General features: G+C 37.3%; 1 protein-coding gene and 1 long non-coding RNA gene across 5 annotated transcripts in view; one reads left to right on the forward strand and one right to left on the reverse strand.

Moving 5' to 3' along the window:
- The window catches only part of LOC309658986 (uncharacterized protein), a gene marked incomplete at its 3' end in the record, with an annotated part of 321,204 nt that overhangs the window by 71,835 nt on the left and 222,423 nt on the right, over positions 1–26,946 (reverse strand). For 3 of the 4 annotated variants that reach the window (XM_082458302.1, XM_082458303.1, XM_082458304.1), the window contains one exon: positions 14,423–14,450. The exons of the other annotated variant lie outside the window; for it this stretch is intronic. In XM_082458302.1, coding sequence (XP_082314428.1) covers positions 14,423–14,450 — 28 coding nt within the window. The remainder of the gene's footprint in view (positions 1–14,422; positions 14,451–26,946) is intronic. 4 annotated transcript variants of the gene reach the window in all.
- Positions 343–8,431, forward strand: LOC309659029. Its single transcript, XR_014262519.1, has 2 exons — positions 343–4,043; positions 4,776–8,431. It is a non-coding gene; the product is annotated as an uncharacterized lncRNA (long non-coding RNA).

A 26,946-nucleotide genomic window follows, 5' to 3' on the forward strand; every position in this document is an offset into this window, starting at 1 on the left:
CATGAGAAAATCCTTTGATAAAAATAAGCTTTAGGGGTTTCCCTGGTGGCGCAGTGGTTGAGAGTCTGCCTGCCAATGCAGGAGACACGGGTTCGAGCCCTGGTCTGGGAGGATCCCACATGCCGCGGAGCAACTAGGCCCGTGAGCCACAACTACTGAGCCTGCGCGTCTGGAGCCTGTGCTCCGCAACAAGAGAGGCCGCGATAGTGAGAGGCCCGCGCACCGCGATGAAGAGTGGCCCCCGCTTGCCACAACTAGAGAAAGCCCTCGCACAGAAACGAAGACCCAACACAGCCAAAAATAAAATTAATTAATTAATTAATTAAAAAAATAAATAAATAAGCTTTAGGAAAAATTAAGAATGAGCAAGGAGACAAATCAACAGGTATAGAGATTTTTTCCCATTGCTAAAAATATGTACATACAATTTTATGAAAAATAAAGTGTGAATAAAAATGATATGCTTATAGAAAAAAAAAATTCCAACTTCCAAAATTCAATCAAGAAAATATAGACAACCTGAATAGATCAATGATTATGAAAAGAATTTAAAATTTTGTTAAAGATTATCTCCAGAATATGGTTCCAGGCCCCTTTAGTTTTTATATACAAATTATAGAAAATGTCCAAGGAATTGATGATTTTCAAACTATTTGTGCAATAGGCAAAAAAAGAATATAAAAGTTCTAGACAACGTTTTAAGAAACTGATTTATCCCTAATTCCCACATTAGGCAAAATTAGAAAACAGATATACCAAAAAAAAAAAAAAAAAATCTTAAACACACATTTGAAGAAAGATTCATATACGTAAAATTCTAGCAGAGACAAACCAAGGATACCAACCCCAATATGAAGGTTCTGAGGTGTTTCACCATTCCAGACCCCTCCCCTCAGGGCTGTACTTCTCTCTCCCTGCAGGACAAGCCTCTTAAGGGCCACCTCAGATGCCGATATATGAACTCCCACTGAGGACAGACCTCAAACAGTTTTAGTTTCTGTTGAATATCAATGAATTCGAATCGATAGAAGGGGAGAGGTCTGTCACCTAACGTCACTCACCAGAAGCATCTAGGTCTCAGCTTCACTCTGAGAAATGCTTACACAACTATATATCAAACACACAAATAAAACTAGAGGCAAGCTATAGGATTCAGAGGAAGAAGATATGACTTCTGATTGGAAGGATGGGGAATCAGGAAAGAGGCAGCATTTGAGCTGGTTCTTCAAAGACAGGGTTTGGACATGTTTGCATCATCACATATGGGGAGGAATGTAACGTAGTCAGAGAAGAAGAACCCAGGTCCAGTCAGTCACGAGCATAATAAACACAGTGTTCATTGGAGTTAAAATACAGGCCACCCAATTAAATTTGAATTTTAGGTAAGCAAATAATTTTTAGTATAAATATGTATAAAACGTGCAATATTTGGTAGAAAGCACGACAGGGCTAGGAATGGAGTATCAGAAAGTTTAGCAGAAATGCCTCTGACACACTTTTTAGACATTCATAGAATGTTTTGTTTTGCCTTTCCTCCATTCCTAATCCCTCAGCTCACTTAACAGTTCAGAGGTATGCACTGGAAGTACCCATCCAAGCACATTTCAGACACAACTAACTCTGGACTGAGAAAGGGGAAGGACTCCAGAGTCCCTGCGGAAGGCAGTCCTAGAGAAGCAACTGCGTACTGAGCCCGGCTCTGGTCTCCATCAGGACACAGTGTGCACCAAGCTCTCAGAACTGGCAACTGCCCACTGAGCCAGGCCGGCAAGCAAAGAGCCAGGCTCAAGGCAGAGAAGCCAGGAGCTTGGCAACAGCAGCCACTTTTCCTGGACATATCACTGAATTGTGAATTTTAAAAGGGAAATAGAGCTGACCATTATGGTATTTGGGATTTCCACAAAACTGTGTCCAAAGACGGCTGTGATAAATATTTCACAAGAATAGGTAATTCCAAAAACAACCACAGTATAGCATAGTGGTTTATAAAATGGGGTGTGAAGTCAGAGCTGGGTGTGAATCCCAACTCCACCCACTGTGAGTCAAGTGACCTTGGACAGGGTGCAAGTCATCTCTGCAAACTCAGTTTCCTTTCTGTAAATGGGAATAATCACAAGGTTATTAAATGAGATAATACAGAAAAAGTACCTAGCTCACAGCAGTTACTTAGTAAGAGGTAATCGTTATAATATTCCAATATGTTTTGGATGTAATCAAAGGCAAAAGAAATGACAAGGAGAATTAGAACTGTTGATCTTCCCAGCATTTCCTTAGACCATTGGGAGAAATCAGGAATCATGCGGTCTAGAATCAAAGTCCCATAATCTAGGATCAAGTCCAGCATCCCAGGCATCCTAATGTCTTTGGAGTGCTAGGATCATTCTCAGGTTCCTGCTCTTAGAAAAGGAAACCAGAGTTACCCACAGAGCAGGGAGGGGTGGGGAAGTATGCTCCAGTCCCTGAGCAACTTCAAAATAGAAGGATTTTCAGAGGCAGGGAATTTCTGAGATTCCAAGAAGATATTTGAGAACTTTCTTCCCCCAGAGGGAAGAAACTAGGTCATGTGCTCTTAACCCAATGAGGTTTAGGGTCACTGTGGAGGGAGAGAGAAGATAGTTGGCCTTAATTAGCTCCAAAAAAAGCCCAGGACTCCTGGGATTACTCCAAAAGCAAGCAGAACTTCTAGTGGAGAGATCCAAGCTCCCAAATGTAAGTACTAGTTTCAGTAGAATGAAACCAAATCTAGGACAGCTTCTGAACAATTACCATTTAACTAGCATTTACATGCTATAAGAACTAAATTTATCCTTACCACAACTCCTGTTTATAGAAAAGGCTCAGTCACCACCAGAAAGTAAGCTCTGTTAAGGGATGGACTGTGTCTGCCCTTTTTACTGCCATATGCCCAAGGAATGGCAGAGTGCCTGGCACATAGCTGGTACTTAATAAATATTCACTGAACTAAATCATTCAAAGCCACGCAATGAGTTAGTGGAAGGAGCTGGGATTTGAACCCTAGTCTGACTCTCAAAACCACACTCGCCTCTGTGTCATACTGCCAGCCAAGGCAGACAGGCCAGAAGCTATCCCAAAGCAAGCTTTTGCCCTGGCTCTCTCCCTCCAAGCTCTCCTGGGGTCCACCAAGTTGAACTGGGAAAACCACTTGGAAGGGCACCCTGAGGAGAGTTTATGAATCAAGAAATTGTGGCAGATGCTGCTAGTTGCCTCTCGAGTATCTAGTTTTCCCTTGCTAAATGAACTTTGATTTATTCAGGTGACAAAGTTCTCATTCACCTACTAGAAATATTTGGTACCTTAATTATCATAAAGATTTCATAAGTGTACACAGAAGTCTACTAGGTGGCGCTTCCATCAAAGCTATTGTGTTACTGTTTAGTTGGAATGAACTTTTGCCTTTCGAGTTTCCCTTTTCTTCCTGCCTAGAGGTGAAACAGCTATCCTGAAAGAATAAGGACAAAAGCCTGAAGCTAAGGCTGGTGAAACAGGAAGCTACAAGGAACCCGAGTCCTTGATAACTATCTGGAGAGGTTACACCTGCTTTGGCCTGTCCACCTCCTGATTCCTTGCTTTGTGAGCAAAATAAATCTCTATTTGGTTGACTTGATACTGCGTGGTTTCTTCATCTACTGCTTGCAATTACTGAATGACAATATTCCCAAGCAAAGCATAATGAAGAGAACACTGCACCATTCCTCAAAAAGTCTACAGCTGCTGCATAGTTAAGACCCAAAGCTTCCCCAGTCTCATCTCCTACTATGGCCTTCCATAAACACGTCTTTCCAGCCCCAGCAAGCTCTTTATCATATTCCAAACAAGCAATGTATTTTAAGATTAATGCTGTTCTCTTAACCTGATATATCTTTCTCGCATAATCTTTTACAGACCCTGGAAGATTCAAAGAATTGATGCCGACCACAGTGGCCAGTGGAAGACTTGAGAAGAAAATTTATGTCTTCTGAATATAAGCCAGATGCTCTTTGCCCTGAATACCCATTTTTGGAGTAGGAAAATCAAATGCTCTGGTAAGAGACCTGATTTACTCTTGGCTTTTTTTGTTAATGTGAAAAGCCATTTAAAAAATGATTAATAAGTTATCATGTATTTGGAATATGTCAGAATGGAAAAGCTCATTTACAGCAGCGGTCATAAGAAAACCCAAAATTTTAAGAATATTTTCCTGTTCTATAGTGTCTGATTATACATGAAGATATAGGTTTTCTGTTTTATATATGTAACAGAACATATATGTGAATATGTTATGTTGTCTCATAGTAGAAACTATAAAGATTTAGCATTGTGTTCTGACATTCTATGTGGTGGCCAAACCCCCAAGTTATTGACCAAAATATTTTATTTCCAGAGCTACTTACTATGTAACTAGGAGAAAGTAATTAAACCTTCCAGTTCACCCATCTGTTAAGGAGAAATTATATTATATTTGCCATCTGTCCAGCTTTCAGGTATGGCAAATATTGATGGGAGGATTTAAACTAAGTTAAACTAAGTATAGGGCTTTGTGTCAGCTCATTTAAAAGAGTTGATCAGTATTGAAAATTCTACAAATCAATTTTTGTTTATTGATTTTGTTTTTTGAATTTCAAATATAACAGAAGTTAATTATTTGCTACCCAGGCCTAACAGATGTTAACATTAGTTCATCTTGGCTTCACATTTATTTACTCTTTTAATAAAGTATTCCAGATACAGCTAAAGCACTAATCCCACCCCATGCCTTCTCTCTCTTCTTTCTCCAGAGCTGTCCTGAAGTTCGGGGCAATCAATTCCATGCAAGACTGCATAATTTTACCACATGTGTATGCCGGAATTAATGTATAGTATTATTTGGTTTTTAAGTTTCATTTATTCTGTATCGTATGTACATATCTTTTAGTAATTTACTTTTTACATAGAATATTTTGTTTCACAAGTCTATTCATATTGATATATGCACACTGATGCAAGCATTTCATTTTAACTGTCAAATAGCAATAATCTACAGTTAACTTATCCATTCCCTGACTAGTGGACAGTTCGGTTGTTTCTCAATTTTTACTACACCCAGCAATGCTGTAAAGAATATCTGTGTACACATATGCAAGTGTTTCACTAAAATATATGACTGTACTTTACAGTAGAATTGCTGTGCTCTTCTGTGCATTTTTACAAAAAGCCCTGTAGGAATTTCTATTGGAATGGCATTAAATTTTTAAATAAATTTGGCCTTTCTGCTTTGTATCAGTGTTCTCAAACTTAGTTGCATAAGAATTACCCAGTTAGGGACTTCCCTGGTGGTCCAGTGACTAAGACTCCTCGCTCCCAATAGAGCGGGCCCAGGTTCAATCCCTGGTCAGGAAACTAGATCCCACATGCTGCAACTAAGAGTTCACATGCTACAGCTGAAGATCCTGCATGCCGCAACAAAGATCACACGTGAGGCAACTAAGACCTGGCTCAGCCAAATAAATAAATAAATTTTTTTTAAACAATTACCTGGTTAACTATGTAAGGTGATGGATATGTTAATTAGCTTGTTGAGGCAACTATTTCACAATGTAGATGTATATCAAAATGTCAAGTCCAGGTCGTGCTCTTTAAATATATACAATTTTTATTTGTCCGTTATAACTCAATAAAGATGGAGAGAAAAAAAGAATCACCTAGCAACATTATTAAAATTCCTTCAATCTTTTATCACCCTACCCTGCAAAGATATTCATAGGTCTAGGGTGGGATTGATAAATTTTCATTTTTTAATAAGTACTCTCTCCTCAAAATACTGATGAGAACTGACCCTGGTTTACAGAGAAAAACTTCTCTACATAAAGTATGCACCCATGGTTGTGGTCTATACCAAATCTGTGATTTTTTAATCCCTTTACCACCAACACATACCATAATTTTTTTAAAGCACAATGGCCCTATTGGCATCTCACCTCTACCCCATCCAATCCTGATTAGTAAAAATAGGTTAAGCACCCACTTGTAATTGAGATTAGTACCCTGCACCAGATTCTTTTAAATAACCTGGTAATCTTCTCTGTTCTGACATGCAGTGCTTTACTGAATAGCATCTAAACACCTAGGCACTGCCAAAATTCAATATGTGTGTTTTTGCCTTTATTTTTTTTTAAATGTTGTTATTTATAACCTCATCATTCTGTTCCACAAGGAAAATAATAAATCATAAAGTATTACTTAATGTCATTGTTTCATGTTATTATACCGTAACTATTTTTAACAGCTTTATTGGGATATAATTTATACCATAAAGTTCACCTGTTTAAATGTGTTTAAGTATACAATTCAATGGTATTTAGCATATTTACAGAATTGTGAAACCATTACTATAATCTAATTTTAAAACATTTTCATTGTTCCAGAAAGAAACCCCATACCCATTTAGCAGTCACTTCTCATTCTTTTCCCTCCCTTTCCCACAAACCCTGGTCAACCATTAATCTACTTTCTGTCACTATAGATTTGCTTATTCTGTGTTCTTCATATAAATGGAATCATAAAATATGTAGTCTCTTGTGACTGACTTCTTTCACTTGGAATGTTTTTGAGGTTCATCCATGTTGTAGCATATATCAGTACTTCATTCCTTTTTATGGCCAAATAATATTCCATTGTATGGATATACATCATTTTGTCTGTCCATTCATCTGTTGATGGACATTTAGAATGTTTTCACTTTCTGGCTATTATGAATAATACTGTTATGAGCATTCATGTATAAGTTATTGTTTAGACTTCTTTTCAATTCTCATAGGTATATACCTAGTAGTAGAATTTCTGCATCATACAGTAACTCTGTGTTTTAACATTTTGAGGAGCTGCCGAACTGTCTTCCAGAGTGGCTGTACCATTTTACATTCTCACCAGCAATGTATGAGGGTTTCAATTTCTCCACAACCTTGACAGCACTTGCTATTGTCTGTCTTTTTTATTAGAGCTATGTTAGTGAATGTGAGGTAATATTTCATTGTGGTTGTGATTTGCATTTCCCTAATGGCTAATGATGTTGAGCATCTTCATATGCTTGTTGGTATATTCTTATCCTTTGCCCATTTAAAAATTGTACTGTCATTTTATTATGGAGTTGTGAGAGTCTGGATATATGTTCAAATATATGATATATATAGTTTGGATATAGTCTGGATATATGTTCAAATATGTGATTTGCAAATATTTTCTCCCAGTCCATAGGCTGTCTTTTCATCTTCCTGATGGTGTCCCTTAAAGCAAAACAGTTTTTAATTTTGATGAAATCCAAGTTAACAACCTTCTCTTCTATTGCTTGTGCTTTTGCTGTTGTGTTTAAGAAATCGTTGCCTAGCCCAAGATTATGAAGATTTACTTCTGTGTTTTCTTCCACCATTTTTATTACCATGATGATTTTTATAGATGCGAATGAATGGGAAGTGAAATTTAAAGACGTATAATCAGAGAACTATCAAGGGAAAATATTTCAATTACTTAATTTTACAGATAATAATTATTAGGATTATGGGAGAGTGCCTGGGCATTAACTCCAACTACAGATAAACTGAAAGAGAAAAAATACCAGAAAAGAGAGAACTGCAAAGTCATGGTGGACCTAAAAGGACTTAAGGAGTAGGTAGGGAACCTGGATTGGTGAGAAGTCAGAGGACAAATCTGTCCCTCTGGCCAGGCAACTCTGGGGGACATTCCAAAGGCAGCTCTGATAGCTGCCAATCATAAGGGAGAAGTCAGGAACCCTAACTCCTGCCCTCATACTGCAGGACATCAGCTAGAGGGAATGGAGTCATTTCCGGGCTATACAACGAAGTTCAGACTTGGTACCATACAGGCTTGATCATTCGTCACTGTGAAAATGGGAGGTTTATCTTTCTCCAGCTGGTTAAGAGCTATATCTGAGCATAAGAAAGTATTTGCTTTGTCACCATCCCTGGCACTCCATAGATGCTACCTCTTAGGTCCAACAGCCAAATACCAAGAGTCATTGATCAACTGTTTTCCATGTCTGGATGGGAAGAAGGACCAGAAAGACACTATTACTTTATAAGAGAAGGAACATAGGTGAGGGTAAAAGAATTTACTGATGGCCTATCAAAATAACTTCATCGGGCTTCCCTGGTGGCGCAGTGGTTGAGAATCTGCCTGCTAATGCAGGGGACACGGGTTCGAGCCCTGGTCTGGGAAGATCCCACATGCCGCGGAGCAGCTAGGCCCGTGAGCCACAACTGCTGAGCCTGCGCGTCTGGAGCCTGTGCTCCGCAACGAGAGGCCACGATAGTGAGAGGCCCGCACACCGCGATGAAGAGTGGCCCCTGCTTGCCACAGCTAGAGGAAGCCCTTGCACAGAAACGAAGACCCAACACAGCCAAAAATAAATAAATAAATAAATAATAATTTTTTAAAAAAATTTTTTTAAAATAAAAAATAAAAATAACTTCATCAAAGAAATGAATATCATGGGCATTTTTAATCTAGTTTCCCCTTCACATTTCCTACATTATGTGAAGAAATGTCTCCTAATTCAATGAATGGATCATATGAGTGAAAAACAGGGCACACTGTGTTGAAACGTTATTCCTTCCCTTTAAAACAGAATACAAAGCATAATGTTCACTGTGAATTATTTGATATATTTTACTATGCATTCAAGCGATTTAGGACCCTCTAATTTAAAAAAAAAAAAATGTGTTCTTTAAAGCAACTATAGTACTGCTTCCTCAAGCTTCATTATCTTTATGCTACTGCTACTGCTATGGAAATCATGTCTCTTTTTCCAATGGACACTTTCTGAGCTAAGTCACTCTGCCATGAAGGCATTTTAGATGGCATCATTCATGGAAAACAAACTCAATCACAGCACAATGGTAACATGTGAGAGGTCATTCACCAGCCTGGTGGAAAACAAAATGTCTTCTAAGGACCTGACAGAGAAAAGAGCAAAGCGTCCTTTGTATTTGGCGTCCTTCATGTAATAATCTAGAAGTACTCAACACATGATTTGATATATATTCATAACACAGGATCATTCTCTCTTCTGTAGAGAAACAGAGAACATTTGGAAGAGAGTCCATTCTCACCTGAGTGGAACGTTTTGATGGGTCCTCTCTTAAAGCTGGGTAACGGATAACCTGAATTTTTTTAGTCTTTTCAACCCTAGAATTCTGTGGTGCCACAAAATGGTTGTTTTAAAGAGAGAGTAAACCAATCAGGTAAGTTTTTTTTATTACACAAAAAGAATAGATTCAGGAACAAAGCTCAATTTTCAGATAATTTTCATCTAGTAAAATTCCCTGTATTTTGAGATATTGTTACCTACATATTTTATTCTTACTTTTAAATTTTTCATAAAATATTTGCTCATATTTTTCCATTTTGATATAATGTTATCTACTTGCTCCTTAAAATACTCTCCAGGATAGAAATTTGAGGTTCTGAAATACAATCAACTTTGTAAGCATGTTGACACATTAAATTCTCTGAGTATTACTGTGACTCAGAATAGTTACACCTTCTCAAATCAAGGCTTTCAATATGTAAATGAATCATCCAATAATCTGGAACTTACTTTGTCAAGCCTTTCTGAGCAGAGATGGATTATAAACTTTATAAGAGTTTCTCTGGCTAAATGGATTGCAAATGCAGACACTAATCTACAGGACAAATAAAAATTACTGGAGAACCACACTTAAAAACAGGTTTAATCAAGACAATAAGATATTTATTCATGCAGAGAATAATCTGGTGATGGAACAGGGTAGAAGTGAGGAAAAGCTATGAAACAAGAAATTAGAAGGCCTGAATTCCAATCAAGACTATGCTACTATGTTCTCTTATGAACTTGAGCAGATTAATTTCTCAGGGTGTATTAATTAGAATGTGGAGAGATATGAGTAACAGAAAAACTGACTAAAAGTGGCTTAAGAAATAAAGACATTTAATTGTCTCACACAGGAGAAAATCCAGAGATAAGATGTTCCAGATTTGGTGCAGTAGCTGGCTACAGTCATCAAAGATCCAAGCTCTTTCCATCCTCCTGCTCTATTGTCTCTCCATCCCTAGTCCTGCCATCTCATAGTCCCAAGATGGCTGCCAAGCTCCAAGTATCACACTCCCATTCAAAAACATGAAGCCAGGGAGGCTGAAAAATATTTTTATCTTTTATCTAGCTACTTTCTCTTTTTAACAATGAAAAGATTTTTTGCCTGAAGTAATCCAGCAGGATTATCCCTTTGATATTGTTGGCCAAAGCTTGGTCACATGGCCACCCCTATATACAAGAGAGTCTGGGAAAGTCTGTATCTGGCTTATCCAGCCTCTATAGAAGGTGACAGACAAGGTGGAAGGGAGCCTCATGGCTCTGTCTAAAAAATGTGGGAGCTGGGTAAACTGATCTCTCAGGCATAGCTCTAGACTAATGAATGAAAAACAAGTGATCTGACTTTATATATTTTTTAAGAGGCTTCGGTTTTTATACAAATTTCCTGTGATGGCACTTTTCCCCCATCTAAAAACAAAACAAAACAAACTTCTGCCATCCATGATTCTGAAGTTCTAAAGTGAACAGTTTCTCCCCTCTCCTAAATAGAAAAAAAAACCTTCTGAGTGGTCCAGACACTGAGTCATTCAATTTAACTTTGATGGGGCTGCATCTGTTTTTGAGGTCTTGCCATCGTGGTTTAAGAACACTGACTGTCTGCAGATACTTTAGATATTTTTCCCAGCACCTCTCTGAGTTTACGCTGCACTAAATTTAAAATGGAAAATTGATGATGTAAAAGGTTGAGTAAATAATTCCATTGGAAAAAACACGAGTAATCTTTTTCTTTAAAAAAAATCCAAAGAATTCAAAACGTATTGAATTTGTCCAACTGACATTCCATTTATGGTATCTCATATGCCCATGAAATATTACAATGTACCTCTGCTTCATTCTTTACAGAAAATTACACAGCTGCCCCTTATTATTAAAAGCACCCCAACACTGAATAAATGTTCGTGCTGAAATTAAAACAAGGCACACATGAGAAAAGCTTGGAAGCTAGAATGTCGCCAGTTGTGTACGCCAGGTATGATTCTAAAGTGACAGCAAACAAGGCTGCAATCAGCCTATTGGTTAGCCAGAAACTGTTGACACCCAGATGAGGTTCCGCCTGAATACATACCCAATGGTGTGCTCAAAACTACCGTGTAAAATGCTTGTTTTACCCAGATACCCTATAGGAATATTTAGCTGTTACATTGTAAATGCTGTTATTTTGGTTTCTAAAAATGTCATGACAGGAAATGAGTCCACAGAATAGTTGCCAAGATGGCTGTTGGGCAGAACCAAGAGGGGGGAAAATAAAGTTAAATCTAGACAACAAGAAGCTGGAAAAGTTGAAAATACTACTTACTTTCTGCAATAAAACAGATTCTTATAATCTAAAATAAATTTGGTTTTTTTCCCCCTCCAATTGTCATTACCCAGAAGCCTGGCTATGTTTAAAGAGTCCCTACTGCTCATTATCCCAGAGGTTATAACGTCATGCTCTTCACCTTTGGATCACTCGCCAGGTTGACAAAGTGACACTAAAGAAAGATTTCCAGTTTGCATAAAGGCAAGAGATGACTCCTACTCATCCTTACTTCCCAGTTGCTACAGCCAATGGGCAGTCAAGGTCTTTTGGTAAGAATTTCTGTAGGTTCAGAAATGCCCGTGCTCATGCTATTTTTTTATTTTCTCCCTGTCTGAGAAGTGCAAGGTGAGGATAGGTAAAAATAGAGGTTGGTCAGGAAATAACTATAGTTAATGCCACATTAGGCCACATTTATCTTCCTCAGAGGGATGCTAAGGTAAGTAGTTTAGAAACTCAAGAGCTGTAGACATTCAAAAACATAGAAAGGGGAAGAGGAGAGGGGAGGATGAGGGAGAGTCAACTAAATTGGTTTTTTTCCCTGAATAGGATCATGTTATAGATTATAGAACAGCTCTCTCCAAGTATAATGCTCCTGATTTAGCCAACTTACTTCCCAACAGTAATATTTATCTATCATGTACCTATCTTTAAGGAATAATTTGTCTTACTTTATTACTCTTTCTGTTAGATCTACAAATATTCAAAAATTACAACAGACCTCTAAAAAATCACCTGAGAGAGAAAAAAAGGTATCTACATATACATTGTAAGGAGGTAGCCATAACTCATAAGTAAAATCTTTTCAGAAAATTTCCAACATATCTATAGTTTTACTTTCACTGCTTTCCAAGTAAACTCAGTATTCTCCCCTCTTCTACAGAAGAATGAATGAGCTTCTTCCACCCTTTATTTTTGGACTCCCACTTAACCCTTTACTATCTAGTATGTTCCTTATGTGTTTTAAAGTGTAAGTTGCTCAAATTGTTACATCCCTATATCCTCCCATATTATACACTGCCATACATGTAATAAGTGTTAATGTATAGATATTATTGTAAACTTCCATAAATCTATCTTTTAACCAAACAAGGCAGAGAGAAAGTGAGTAAGGGAGGAAAGAAGGAAAGGAGAAAGGAAGAAAAAAGGAGGGAAACTAAGTCAATAAATTTGTTAAACACCATTGTTGGCAAATGACAGAGAGGTGGTACAATTGCCTCTACATTCATGTTCATAAGTGGAGTAATTTTATTTTCATCCCTTGTATATGATATGATTTTAAGTTTAGAGCCTGATGTAATATCAAAGCTGGAAGAGTTGGCTCCATGCCTTCAACATGTAAGGTAAGCAGCTGTGCTGCATTCTCCTTCCCCTCCCCCTCCCCCTCCCCCAGACTCCTGCAGTACTAGGGCAGTTAGAGCAGGGCCCTGTTTAAGGAGAGCATTTTCTCCCTTACTTATGCCTGCTCCTCAAGAGATGTGAATACACAAGCTTATAGGAAATCTGACTCTAGTTCAGTTAGGAAAAAATAAAGCACACATAGTTACTAACCTTAGTGCTGGGCACTTCACACTTTAAGTGCGTTTATCTAATTATTTGTTCATGTATTCATGAAATTAAGAATTAATTTTATAAAAATATTTCAACAATTAAATAATCTCAAATATCAGGAAATTATACTGAATTATCTTTCATTATTATGGTGATATGTAATAGTTGCTAATTTGGCTTTCTTTCTCTTACCTATTCCAGAAACATTACTTCTGGATAAGCATATTAATAGACAGTTATGAATCATTTTTTTAATTGGGTTAAAATTAAAGAGTGCAAAACAGATAAAGATCAACCAATGTGTGAAAAGAATTTTTCTTATTTTCTTTTAAATAATTATTTTAAAAATAAGACAATTACTGATATTGATTATTTGAATGTGTGAAAGACAATTCACCTTTTACATTCTGTCTTAAAATGGATGAGAGAATATAATTCAAATAGATCTGATGCTTGACTTTTTCATTTCTTCACTGGGTTACTATTGACTTTTTAAATTCTTTTTTAAGTTATTTGTGATTCATCTGGTGTTGGTCTACTTTTCAGATCTGAAGCATTCCTTATAAAAATGCATTCCCGATTATCAGCCAACAGTTTAGATAAATGTCAAGTTCACATGCCTAAGGAGAAGAAAAGGTTTCTAACAACCTTCCCTTATCACCGAGGACACAGTTTGTTGTCATTTAAATGCTAGATAGCACAGATATAATTGCCTCAGAAGTATAGAAGCATAAATTTCTGTTTCTTGAGGCACCTAAACCACAAACATTAGAGGTCAAAAACAGAGCAATAGGGACCATGAAGATACAACGCTGCTTAGCTATTATTGTTCAAAAATGATAAATTTCATAGCACAAAGAATAGGAGAAGTTACAGAAGCACTGGTCGAATGAAATCTGAAAAGAGCAAGCAAATGACACATCTTTTCATAAGAGCAGGTATATCTGCTCCTTCAGTCTTCCAAGCTGCTCTTACAACTCTTGATCTAGTGATTTCCCCAAAGCCCTAACTGCTGATCAACATGAATTTCTTGACAAATAAAAATTTCATATATATGAAATATATTTTAAGGAAACAATTATATATTGGACATTGTAGGTTTTGCTATAATAATGAAATAAAACATTGATTATGTTTACATCATTGAAAAAACTTGGGGTGTGGTACGTAAATAAAAAGATAATTTGATGGAGGAAGTAAAAGAAAGAAAATGTGTACTGTGAGTTGAATACATAAGCAATAAAATATTATAGAATTGAGGTTATGTTGCACTGAATGAATCTGAATGTATTCTAGATGAATTTCTGGCTAATTTTGCTATTACAGTGAGATATTTAGCACTATAACACTAAATTTACTGTTATGTATCCTTTTAATATTAAATTCAACAGCACCAACAAGAAAATATTATGCACAATTTGGGCTACCAACTAAAAATAAAACACGCCACTAACCTCCAGGAATTTACAGGAATTTTTCTTCCTAAAAAGAAGAGAAACCAGATAAATACAAAACAAACCATAGTTTAGTACTTTAATTAAGTGACCGGTAAAGTAAAGCACTAGGACTGAGAAGAGGATAGCATCATGACATGAAGGAACTTGATAAGGGTCATACGGTAGATACTTGTTGGTTTGGGGCCAGCTGGCAAACTTCCTTTGGGACACCAGACTGCACCAACTCTCAGTCCATGCGGATGAGTGGGCCTTCACCCTTGAACACAGGGAGCTGAGTGCATGACTCAGATCCGGCCAATCAGAACACCTAATAGCCTAGACATACCAACTGATTCAGGGGTGGGCATGTGACCCAAGTTGGCCACCTCAAAGTGAATTCTACTACTTGTGTGGAAGCCAGGATAACAAATGCTTTCTTCTTCAATCTACTTGAACCCTGAGGGGAGCTCTGATAACCACTTGCCATCATGTGTCGTCTGAGAAGGTGAATTAGTATTCTGTGGCTGTCATAACAAATCACCATAAATTTGGTGGCTTAAAACAACAGAAATTTATTTTCTCACAGTTCTGGAGGGTAGAAGTTTAAAGTCCAAAATTAAAGTATCCTCAGGGCCATGCACTCTCTGAAAACTCCAGGGAAGAATCCTTCCTTGCCTCTTCCTAGCTTCTGGTGATTGCCAGCAATCCTTGGTGTTCCTTGGCACATAGACACATCACTACAATCTCTACCTCCACCTTCAGGTGGGGTTCTTCTTGCGTCTCCTCTGTGTCTCTGTGTCCTGTGTCCAAATCTCTGTTTCCTCATAAGGACATCAGTCATTGGATTTGGGGTACACCCTAATCAAGTATGACCTCATCTTAACATGATTACATCTGCAAAGATCCTATTTCCAAATAAGGTCATATTCACAGGCATCAGAGGTTAGTACTTCAACATATCCTCTTGGGGGACACACATCAACCCATAACAGACTAGAGAAGACAAAGTGACCTTCAGGTCATTCATAATGACCTAATACTGCTTAATTTAGCACTGAAAACATACGCTGTGAATGAAATTAACTATAATCTCCTTTAGTGAAGCATACAATTTATATATAATGGCACTGGGAAGTGATACAACTCTTCTATCTCTGATAAATGATACTGGGCAAGGGCATCACAGAAAATGTGTTGGGTTTCTCTTCTGCAGAATAACTGAAATCATGGTACTTTTATTTCAAATAACTTATTAAACTCAAGGAAGACTCTCAGTAGAAAAGAATGCCAGATAATATCATTAAATAGCCAACTAAGTTCAGAACTATTTAGAAACAAAAATGAGCCAAACAAGTTGAATCATTTCAGATGGTCACTTACTAGTCACAAATAGTTTCAATGGTGTAGCTACGTATGAGTGATGTCTTATTCATCAAGGAATGTCTTATGGAACTAACGTTGGATATAGTCTTCTAGCCAGCTCTATAACTCCAGGAACAGCCTTTAATTGCTCTATCACTTCGGGAACAACCTTTAATTGCTCTGGGTTTCTTTTTTCTGTAAAATGAAGAGTGGATAATCAAGATAATCTCAAAAGTCCCTTTCTCCTCAAAAATGTTTGCATAAAAAAATTATATTTTTACCATGGTCATTTTATTTACATAGCCTGTACTTCACAGATCAATAAAAGAGATTAATTATAGTATGTTCCAGTGTGCCTGATGGTGTCTTTTACCATGTGAGAATAAAAAGCATGAGGAGGGAATTCCCTGGCAGTCCAGTGGTTAGGATTCCAGGAAGGATAGGAAGGGTAGAGACTCCTCTTACATATCTTTGTGCTAAGGAGGCAAACCCTCCTCAAAAGTCTCCAAGCAAACTTCTCCTCAGGTTCCATTAGCCAGGACTGAGTCACAGGTCCATGCCATTAACAACAAAGGAGGAAGGGAAAACCAGTATTTAGCATTTTTAGCCTCTGCTATGAGAGACAGCAAGGAAGAAAGGGGAGAGAGAATTGTTCATTAGGCAACAAATAGGGCCAGCCAGAGGCCCCAAAAGAAAGTGACTTTAGAACCTTTGTAATAGACACTGACAGCCTCCTAGGAAGAGAGAGAGCAGGGTCTTCAGTGGATTCAGTGAGAGAGAAGGATTTCAGAGATATCAATTTTTGTCAGTCATGCCAACAACTTTGGCGTGTCCTACGTAACATCACTTACTAGCTGCATGACCTTGGATTAATTATTTAGTATCCTTACAGGTCTCAGTTTCCTCATCTATAAAATAGGTATAACACTTACCTCATAGGTTTATTCTGAGGATTAAATGAAAGAACATGTGTAAAGTGCCTATATAGTGCCTGAAATACAGTAGATCCACAATAAATGTTAGTTTCCCCTCTACTCCCCTTTCTCAGAAAGAGGGCCCTTAACATAATTAATTCATATTAATTACATATAATCTGTCTGTCTCTCTGTCTCGCTCTCTTCCTTTCCTAACTACATACTGCTTGGCAAGGAGCTGTGGGTAAACAACCCTTAAAAGTGGGTTATTAATGGTCTGGCAGAGTATATACTGTGATGCCTAGCTCCACTCTTTCAGGAATAAACTGAGCAGACCTTTCCCTGAGGAGATTTCTCAAAAAAGGCATCCCAGGGACATGGTCACTCTCAACCCTTGAGCACTTCTTTTAATATTCTGTGTGATATAATTTAAAGTATGCATAAAGGACCTCTACTGCATCCCAAAGTACAATGGATGAAAAGAACTCATGAGGTAAAGAAATTTGTTTGAGTTGCAAACTAAACTAGTCACTTTTATCACAGAACACTATTTTTACTTGAAAGAATGACAGGAAAACTATGGTTATTGAGAACTGGGCATTTGGCAAACATTTTCTTAAAAATAAATGAAGTGAGCCTGCAACTTCAAGGAAAATGACAGGCAGTCTTTGATGACAATGACAAAACTTGAGCTTTCAAACCAAAATTAGAATTTTGGAAAACATATCTACCACCATAAACTTGACAGCTTCCCAATATCTAACGACTTTACTATTTGTGATTTTTTTAAAAACACTATATGAGGAAATATACAAACATTTGGAGGATCTGCATAACTAAGTATACCAATATTTTTCAAATAACCAATGCACGATACAAAAGTCATGCCTGGGTAAAAGATCCACTCAAAGTTCATGTAAGACCAATGGATTTTATTGTAACAGAATATGAAAAGTTTGCTGATATGATTTCAGAATCCACGTTACAACTAACCTTTATGAAACTACCACCTGTCAAGTTTTAATGTAGTATCACAGAAGAATATCCACATTTATCTAAAAAAAAACAATGAAATTACTTATGTGAGGCTGGGATTTCTTTAAATAAAACATATACCAATAGATCACTGGAGAAGTAGAGATGATAAATCAGCTATTTTCTCATAACCAATTGTTAAAGAGATTGCAAAATGTAAAACGAGGCCTCTATTCTCACTAATTTTTTGTTTGGGGAAAATAAAGAGATTTTTTAACAAAAATATGTTATTTGTGTTAGCATGCAATGAGTTTAGTATTATTTTTAATGAATACATATAGGTATTTAAAAAATTTTTCAGTTTTGTATAATAATATGGTAAATATGAATATCTATAATCTATATAATCAAAAGCTCTATAGAGTCCTCCGTAATATTTAAGGGCATAAATGTCCTCAGACCAAAAAGTTTGAGAACCTTTGCTGTACAGTATTTCGTTGTGAGCAAGGATTTAATTTTAACTGTAACTTCTGGGAATATATTTGAGATAGTATATATTTAGCTTAATTTCCTCATCTGGCCTTTCTGCTTGTGGTTTCTTCTACTCTCCAAACCTTCTTGCACTGGGCCAATCAGATCATCCTCCAGTCTAGTACTTACAGTGGCTGTTACATCAGGTGCACTTTCTTCTTCCTGGCAGGAGTATCCCAGAAGGATTTACCAAGAATGTGGGACTGTGCTGTGGCTTTAAGGATTTGGCCAGAAGGAGGTCAGAGGAGGACAGAGCAAACTACAGCAATGTAAGCACAAGACTTTTTCTTGGATTATGGATATAATTTCATGGGCTTCTCAGTTTAACAGCATCTTCTAACACCAAATATAAAACATTCTCCCTGTGTCTCTGTAACACATAACCCCATTTTATTCTCATCAAAATGCCTAATACAACCTGGGTTTTTTTCTTGATTTTTATCCCTTTATTTTCATTCCTCCTCACTACCTTCCCCAGAATATGAACTCCAAGATTGCAGAAACCTTGTCTGTCTTCTCTATTGACTAGAACTGTGTCTGGGACACAGTAGGTACCTAATATATATTTGTTTAATAGCTTAATCATCCCCTCTTCATAAATCTGTTTATTTTGCAATTCACAGAAGGCAAATGAAAATTCCAAGATCTAAAATTCTCTTTTATTTCATGGGATATTAGGCCTTCCCTATTTGAGTATATAAGAAAATAACACCATAAAGTATTCTACAAAGTTTCCAGGAGCTATATTTTGACTTAAAATATTGCCTATAATCCATGATTATATCACTTGATAAGAAAAAGCATTTGACAAAATCCCACACTCATTCATGATAAAAACTTTCAGAAAACTAGAAATAGAGGGAAACTTCCTCAACTTGATAAAGCTAATATTACAGTTAATAATGAAAGACAAAATGCTTTCCCCCAAAGATCAGAAACAAGACAAAGACACCTACATTCTTATTCAACATACTACTGGAAGTTCTAGATACTGCAATAAAGCAAGGAAAGGAAATAAAAGGCACACTGATCAGAAAGAAAAAAACAGATCTATTTGCAGATGACATGACTGTCTACATAGAAAAACCCCAAGGAATCTACAACAAAACTTCTAGTAATACTATGTCAGTTCAGCAAGGGTACAGAATACAAAATAAATATACAAAAATCAATTCCACTTCTATATACTAGTAATGAACATCAAAATTAAAAATACCAGGGCTTCCCTGGTGGCACAGTGGTTGAGAATCTGCCTGCCAATGCAGGGGACACGGGTTCGAGCCCTGGTCTGGGAAGATCCCACATGCCACGGAGCAACTAGGCCCGTGAGCCACAACTACTGAGCCTGCGTGTCTGAAGCCTGTGCTCCGCAACAAGAGAGGCCGCGACAGTGAAAGGCCCGCGCACCGTGATGAAGAGTGGCCCCCACTTGCTGCAACTAGAGAAAGCCCTCGCACAGAAACGAAGACCCAACACAGCCAAAAATTTTTTAAAAATTAAAAAATTTAAAAAATTAAAAATACCAATTACAATCAATCAAAAAAACCGAAAATACTTAGGTGTAAACCTAACAAAATTTGTACAGGATTTGTATGCTGAATGCTACAAAATGCTAATGAAAGAAATCAAAAAAGATTTAAATAATGTAAAGACATATCATGTCTCTGGACTGGAAGACTCAACAAAGTAAAGATGTTAATTCTCCTTAAATTAATACATAGGTTTAATCCAATTCCTATCAAAATCCTAGCCAGAATTTTTGTAGATGTAGGCAAGATTATTCTTCCTAAAATTTATGTGGAAGGGCAAAGGAATTAGAATAGCTTTAAAAAAATTTTTTAAGAAGAGTAATGGAGGAGAAATCAGTCTACCCAATTTTAAGATTTATTGTGTAGCTACAGTAATCAAAATTGTTGGGTACTGGTGGAGGGACAGAAATATAGATCAATGGAACAGAATCAAAAACCTAGAAATACACCCATACAAATATACTTGACTGACTTTTGACAAAGGTGCAAAAGCGGTTTAATGGAGGAAGAATACCCTTTTCAATGAACGGTGCTGGAGCAACCGGAGAAGGAAGGAAGAAAGGAAGGAAGGGAGGGAGGGAGGCAGGAAGGGAGGAAGAAAGAAAGAAAAGAAATAAGTAGGAACCTCAACCTAAATGTCTTATACAAAAATTAACCCAAAAAGGATCATGGCCTTAAATGTAAAATGTAAAACTATGTTACCTTCCAACTAGTAGGAAAAAACAGGAGAAAATCTTTGGGATTGAGATCTAAGCAAAGAGTTCTTAGACTTGACACCAAAAGGACAACCCATAAAAGGGAAAATCAATAAACTGTCCTTTCACCAAAAGGTAAACTTTTTCTCTGCAAAAGACCATGAAAAGAATAAAAAGACAGACTGGAAGAAAATATCTTCAAACTACATATGCGACAAAGGCCTACTATATAGGATGTATAAAGAACTCTTAAAACCAAACAGTAAAAAAACAAACCATGTAATTAGAAAATGGGTAAAAGACATGAAGGTGTGTTTGTCCTTGTCACAGCAGTTGTTTGCAGAAGACTTAATTTAAAGACATAAAAAGTATACACAGGGACTTCCCTGGTGGTGCAGTGGTTAAGAATCCACCTGCCAATGCAGGGGACATGGGTTTGAGGCCTGGTCTAGGAAGATCCCACATGCCACGGAGCAACTAAGCCCCGTGTGCCACAACTACTGAGCCTGCACTCTAGAGCCTGCAAGCCACAACTACTGAGCCCCCGTGCCACAACTACTGAAGCCTGTGTGCCTAGAGCCTGTGCTCCACAACGAGAGAAGCCACCTCAATGAGAAGCCCATGCACCGCAATGAAGAGTAGCCCCCGCTCACTGCAACTAGAAAAAGCCCGCCCACAGCAACAAAGATCCAATGCAGCCAAAAATAAATAAATAAATAATTTTTTTAAAAATGTATATATATATGCAGATATGAACGTCACTGAATGCTAGAGGAGAAAATGAAAAAAGAAACAGGCTGGACTTTGGAATTCCTACTCATGATGTTGTTTAGTACTAAATAACCCAGAATATATAGATGCTGAACTAATAAATTATAGGCCAACCTCTGTGGTTATAGCCGGGATCGTCCTCATATGGTGTTTTCACTGTCAATCCCAGGAGGGGTCTGGACTGGAAATGTAGAAACTATGGGGAGTAGGACTGGCACTGGAGAAAAGAAAAATTCTCTCCTCTCTGGGGCCTCTTGGGAGTACTTAAACACTCCCAAACTGAGCTAGAGAGTGAGAAATCCCTTTAGCTGCCCTGAGGCAGGGCTGGTCCTACAGGCTTTGTCCTGGATGTAAGTTATTCTATGTAGTACTTCCCAACATGATCCGGTCCACATCCCACGCTGGGTGAAGTTTTGTGGGAACTTGCAGCCTGGTCTCTGCTTGTGGAATTAGGAGAAGAACTGGTTTTTGCTTGGAACTGAGTAGCTAAGGGCACAGAGAAGACTCTCCCCACCGCCAACACCAAGTCAGAGAGATAGTAAAAATATCTTCACATCAACCTCATGAGGGTGACTGACAACAGAGGCAATGTGTAGTGGCTTTGTAGAAAGCCCAAATGGAAAAACACGAAGACCTGCTCCATCCTGCACATCCTCAAGACAGCACCCTTGGGAAGGGAGGGAAGGTCAGTGCAAACTTTGCGGGAGGGGCCGATTTCAGGCGATCGGGTTGGTCTGTGAGACTGGAGTTCATATCACTTGGGTATTTAGAGGAAATAAGATAATATTTTGTAGTCATTGGTTGTTGAGGCTAGGATATTTGGTTTCACTAAGCTAAAAGTTCACTCTCCCCTTTTCAATAACACGTTGTCTTTTCATTAGAAGCCTTAAATAGCAGGGTTTTTCTCTGCTCTTCCATTCCTTTGAAACCCTACTCATAATTAGCTTCCCACAACTCCTCCTAGGTTTCTTCCACCATTACTCATCATCCTGGTCTATTTGTGTTACAGATTATGATTCTCAACCTCCATTGGTTTCACCAAGTTTAGTACCATTTTGTTATTTTAAGTTCATATTGATATTCTTTGGGGAACATACAAAACTCCCTTATTACTAGTGTCAATGCTTTCAAGTTAATCTGATAATGTTCAGTAAAGTTCTTAATCTGAGGTCTGTGGCTATGAAGGTTAATGGATAAAATGCAAGCTATCTATGAGTCTGGAAGGAACACATTTCACATTTTTATTTTTTTTTAATTTTTTTTTCTTTCTTTCTTTCTTTTTTTTTGGCTGCATCGAGTCTTAGTTGTGGCACGCACGTGGGATCTTCATTGACGCATGCGGGATCTGTGGTTGCAGCTCCCAGGCTTCTCTCTAGCTGTGGTGTGCGGGTATTCCTCTCTAGTTGTGAGCGCATGGGCTCTGCAGTTTGCGGCACACGAGCTCTCTCGTTGAGGCGTGTGAGCTCAGTAGTTGTGGCGCACGGGCTCAGTTGCCCCTCCCCATGTGGGATCTTAGTTCCCCAACCAGGGATCAAACCCACGTCCCCTGCACTGGAAGGCTGATTCTATACCACTGGACCACCAGGGAAGTCCCTCACATCTTTATTATTATTAACCTTTAACTGAAATTGAGCATTTCCTTATATTACTAAGGTAAGCAACAAATCACAATGAAGTAAATGGAACAGAGCAGCTACTATTATTCTAATTGCTTTAGGTATCTCAAAACTCATTTACGTTTATCACTAGTTAAAATTATTGTTGTTATTAGATGTGCCATTAGATCTTGTTATTTAATATGTTTATAATGAGGCACATATATCACAAATTTTAAAAAATATTTTGATAACACTTTCAATATAATGGTTTCTTCTGTAACCCTATATTTTTATGCAAAAAAAAATTTATTCTGAGAAGGGATTCACAGGCTTAACTAAACTGTCCAAGGCAATAATAGCACAAAAATGATTTTAAATTCTTGGAATGGCCAAAAGTCTCTACAACATAATAGCTAAAGGATTAAAAGCAACCTAAACACCCAATAACAGATTAGTGAAATAAATTATGATATATACATAAACTAGAATATTATGCAGTCACTAAAAATTCTGTAGAACACTATTTAATGGCTTACATGGATAGATATCACAATATATTACGTAAAAGAAAAAGTTGTGCATATGATCATTTTTGTAAGTCACATATACATACACATATACACATACCTACCATACACATGTACAGAAAATGTGTATCAAGACACACAAAAATCCTAATGGTGGTTACTTACAGTTGGTAGGAACTGCAGGTAATCTTTATCCCATTTGTAAAAAGTTTCTATCCATTTGTAATTATTTTTGCAAGAAATTTTTTAAAATTATTATCTTTAAATAAAGCCCTAAGAAAATATCCAAAAAGATGTATTATTCTTACCTCTGATCAGTTCTTTGTACATTCATTCAACAAATAAACCTCAGTTCAATGGTCAATGATATAGAATGAATTAATGTTATCTATAAAATCTGCTGTCATTATGGGGAAAAAAATCTACTGATTTTCATACAGTGATTTAGCAGCTGAACCAGCAGAACTTTTAATTAAGCACCATTTATCAACTTTCTAGGATATGGGACCTAAAGTAAATTGTTGTTGGCACAAGTATCAGATATTCATTCCTTTCAAAATTGTGTCGCACCAATCATTAAATAATTTTATCTTCACAAAGTCCTTTTTGTTTTATTTTGTTTTGCCAATTGGGATTTTTGCTTTGTGAGTGTCTCTTAACAAAGTAAAAATAAATTCAGATCCCCTCATACAAATTCTCCTCTTAAAAATAAGCATATTTTATAACAATACATGTTTCTGAATTCACATTCCCTGAAACAAAAACTTTTCTCTCCCCTAGGATTGTGCCACACTACACAATTTTGAATGATTCTGAATCATATTGTCACTGGAAAAAATATTCACTGTTATTTTATTTTTATACCTGGTTATTAGGAATTCCAAAATGCCTATCATATCCCTTTATGCTAACATTTTGTTAGCTGGAAGAAATATGCTAGGTTCTAATTATGCTCCTAAGTGAGGTTTTATGACTTTTAAACACAACTTCTCTAAAAGGAGACATTCATCTAATATGCAAGATGTGACTATAAAGGAATTGGCCTGATATTATTCTTTTTGTTCATAAAAGCATCAGAATTTACATAGGAAATGAATGTTATCCCCTCTGAGCAGTCACCTTGGGACTCTCCAGACAAACCTTGATGATGTTTGCCTTTGTTCAGAACAATCTTAGGACCTTTCTTTTGGACTTGACTTTACTCTGTTCCTTTATTTTAAAAACAAATGTCTTTAAAGATAGCCAAGGGTTGCCCTTTAAAGTTAGATTTGATCTTCATCAATAGCTAAAACTAATCTAGAGTAGGAGATGGGGTCCTGGGTGCACTGGGTAGAAAAATATTGGATGTGACAAAAGGATTAGGGGTAATGCAGTGTGACATTCTAAATTAGGGGTGATATTTTAAATATTCAGCAATAGGTATGGCAGGACACAGATCAGTCAGAATAGATGTCACCGAAGCAAGGTACTAGACGGCTTTGCCCAAGATCCAAGTATTAACTCTTTAGTAGCAGGATTGTGAGTCCTTCTAGAGGGTCCAGTAGGGGAAACTGTAGTGGTGGGGATGAGTGGGCACTTGGGGGTTTCTGAGCTGTGACATTAACCAACCAATAAAGGAGATTTGGGGTATTTTAATGTCAGCTGAATATTGGTCCTTCCAAAAAGTAAAGACGCCACTGCTGTTTTTGTGGGGCTTGGGCATTGACTCTGAAGGCACTTGCCCAAAAGTTGTTTGAAGGTGTTGAAAGCAATAGCAGCAATATTGGAATAAATGCATAGGATCTCAGGATAATGATTTTGAAGGCATTGCTTATCTAAATATTTAGATTCTCTAAACTCATTAAGAACAGGCACCATACCTTTTTTTACTTTTTCTCACTAGCACCTAATACAGTGCTTTAGATATAGTAGTTGCTTAATAAATATTTGTTGAATGAATGGCATGTTCGTTAAAGAAAAATAACTTCCAAGCAAAATCTCATCTTTAAGGCTTTTAAACATTATTTTTATTTTTTAGATCCATAAACTTTCTTTATTTTATTGGAAATAATTCTAAAAATCTCTTTAAAGAAAGAAATCCACCAATATTTATTCCTGACTCAAAACCTTTTGATAGCTACCTACTTCTTTCTGGAAAGCAGTCGTTTACAATGATCTTTTAATTATTACATAACTAGAAAAGCCACAGGCAGCTGTGAATCTGTCTTTAACTCCTGGAAGTTCCTATTATTTCTAGCCAAAAAGAGTCTTCCTTTTAGCACATAGGATTTGAGCTTTCCCAGGGTTAGGGCTACTCTACTGTGGCTGCTGGCCAATATTTATCAGGCAAAGGGTATCTAGTACTGTGCACTTCACACATCAGTTCCTTCTCCTAACCACCCCTTTCATAGTTGAGGAAATTCAGCCCCATAATAGCTCTGCAACGTCCCCACGTTTACACAGCTAGCAAATGGTGAAGGTACCCGTTGAATCTAAGCAACTTGATTCCAGGGCTAAGCACCCTTGACCAACACAGTATAATGAGCAGGAGCTGGTTCATTTTCAGTCAATCAACAGGGTAGGAACTGAAGGATTTCCTGTTCCTGAAAAGTACCTCAGAGTTCCTATTACGTTGACGCTTAGAAACGAGCTCTCAGAAGGAAGACTTCGTTGTACATTCACCTTACAAGTGTTTACTGAACACATACATATGTAGGAACTGTTCTAGGTTCTAGGAGGACTGGTAAGAGAACCACAATCTCTTTCTGCTTGGTAAATGCAGCACCTAAACTTACTCAAGTCTCCTAGGGCTCCTTTTTCCACTATTACAAATGGGGATAAAAACTGAACCCCCGTATTCAGTTTGAATTCTGGATCCTAAGCAATCATCATCCTCGATGAATTGCAAAACAGACATAACTCTAGAAAGCAGGAGATCTACTGCTTTCTTCTTTCTGGATTCCCGTACGGGAGTATTCATTCTATCTCCTTTGACATCCTGTCCTTATAAGGAAAGCAACAGGGGCAGGAGGAGGTGGTGGAAGTTAGGATTGAAGCACATAGACTATTTGGAACACAGATGATATATAAACATTCCATTGATGTGGCAGCATTTTCCTGTTACTGCAGGATTCCCCTGTATAATGCTGATATTGAGCCAGTGCCCCACAGGCTAATTGTTTCATATAGGAATTTTATGCTTTAGGAGGCATTTCAAGTTATACAGTGGTCTTATGTGTTATCATAATTAGGAACAATAGAAACATTAACTGAACTTTGTACCTTTCTTGAATGATTAAGTTGTACTTTAAAGGGAGGTTAATAAATAACCAACGAGAAGGCTATCAAAGAACTAACCCTAGAATAGTAAACTGTACTAAATGCCCCAAGCAAGCTGAGAGATTAAAAAACCCTAACTTTTCACCAAAAATTATCTCCCATGTGCTGAAAAGCTGGTCTGCTATAAGAGAGTTGATGACTCTACCCAACCCCTGCCCCAGTAAGATTTCAAGAGAAAAATAAGAATTTCTAACAACAACAACAAAATAAAGAGTTCTTTCCATGTTTCCCTAAAACCCCAAATCCCCGATATTACAGTCATCCTAATGTTCTCAATTATTTGTTTTTAATTTTTTTTTATCGCATGAGGCATGGCCTTAAA

This window comes from Balaenoptera physalus (assembly GCF_965194825.1).
Source record: "Balaenoptera physalus genome assembly, chromosome: 3".
Taxonomy (NCBI): Eukaryota; Metazoa; Chordata; class Mammalia; order Artiodactyla; family Balaenopteridae; genus Balaenoptera; species Balaenoptera physalus.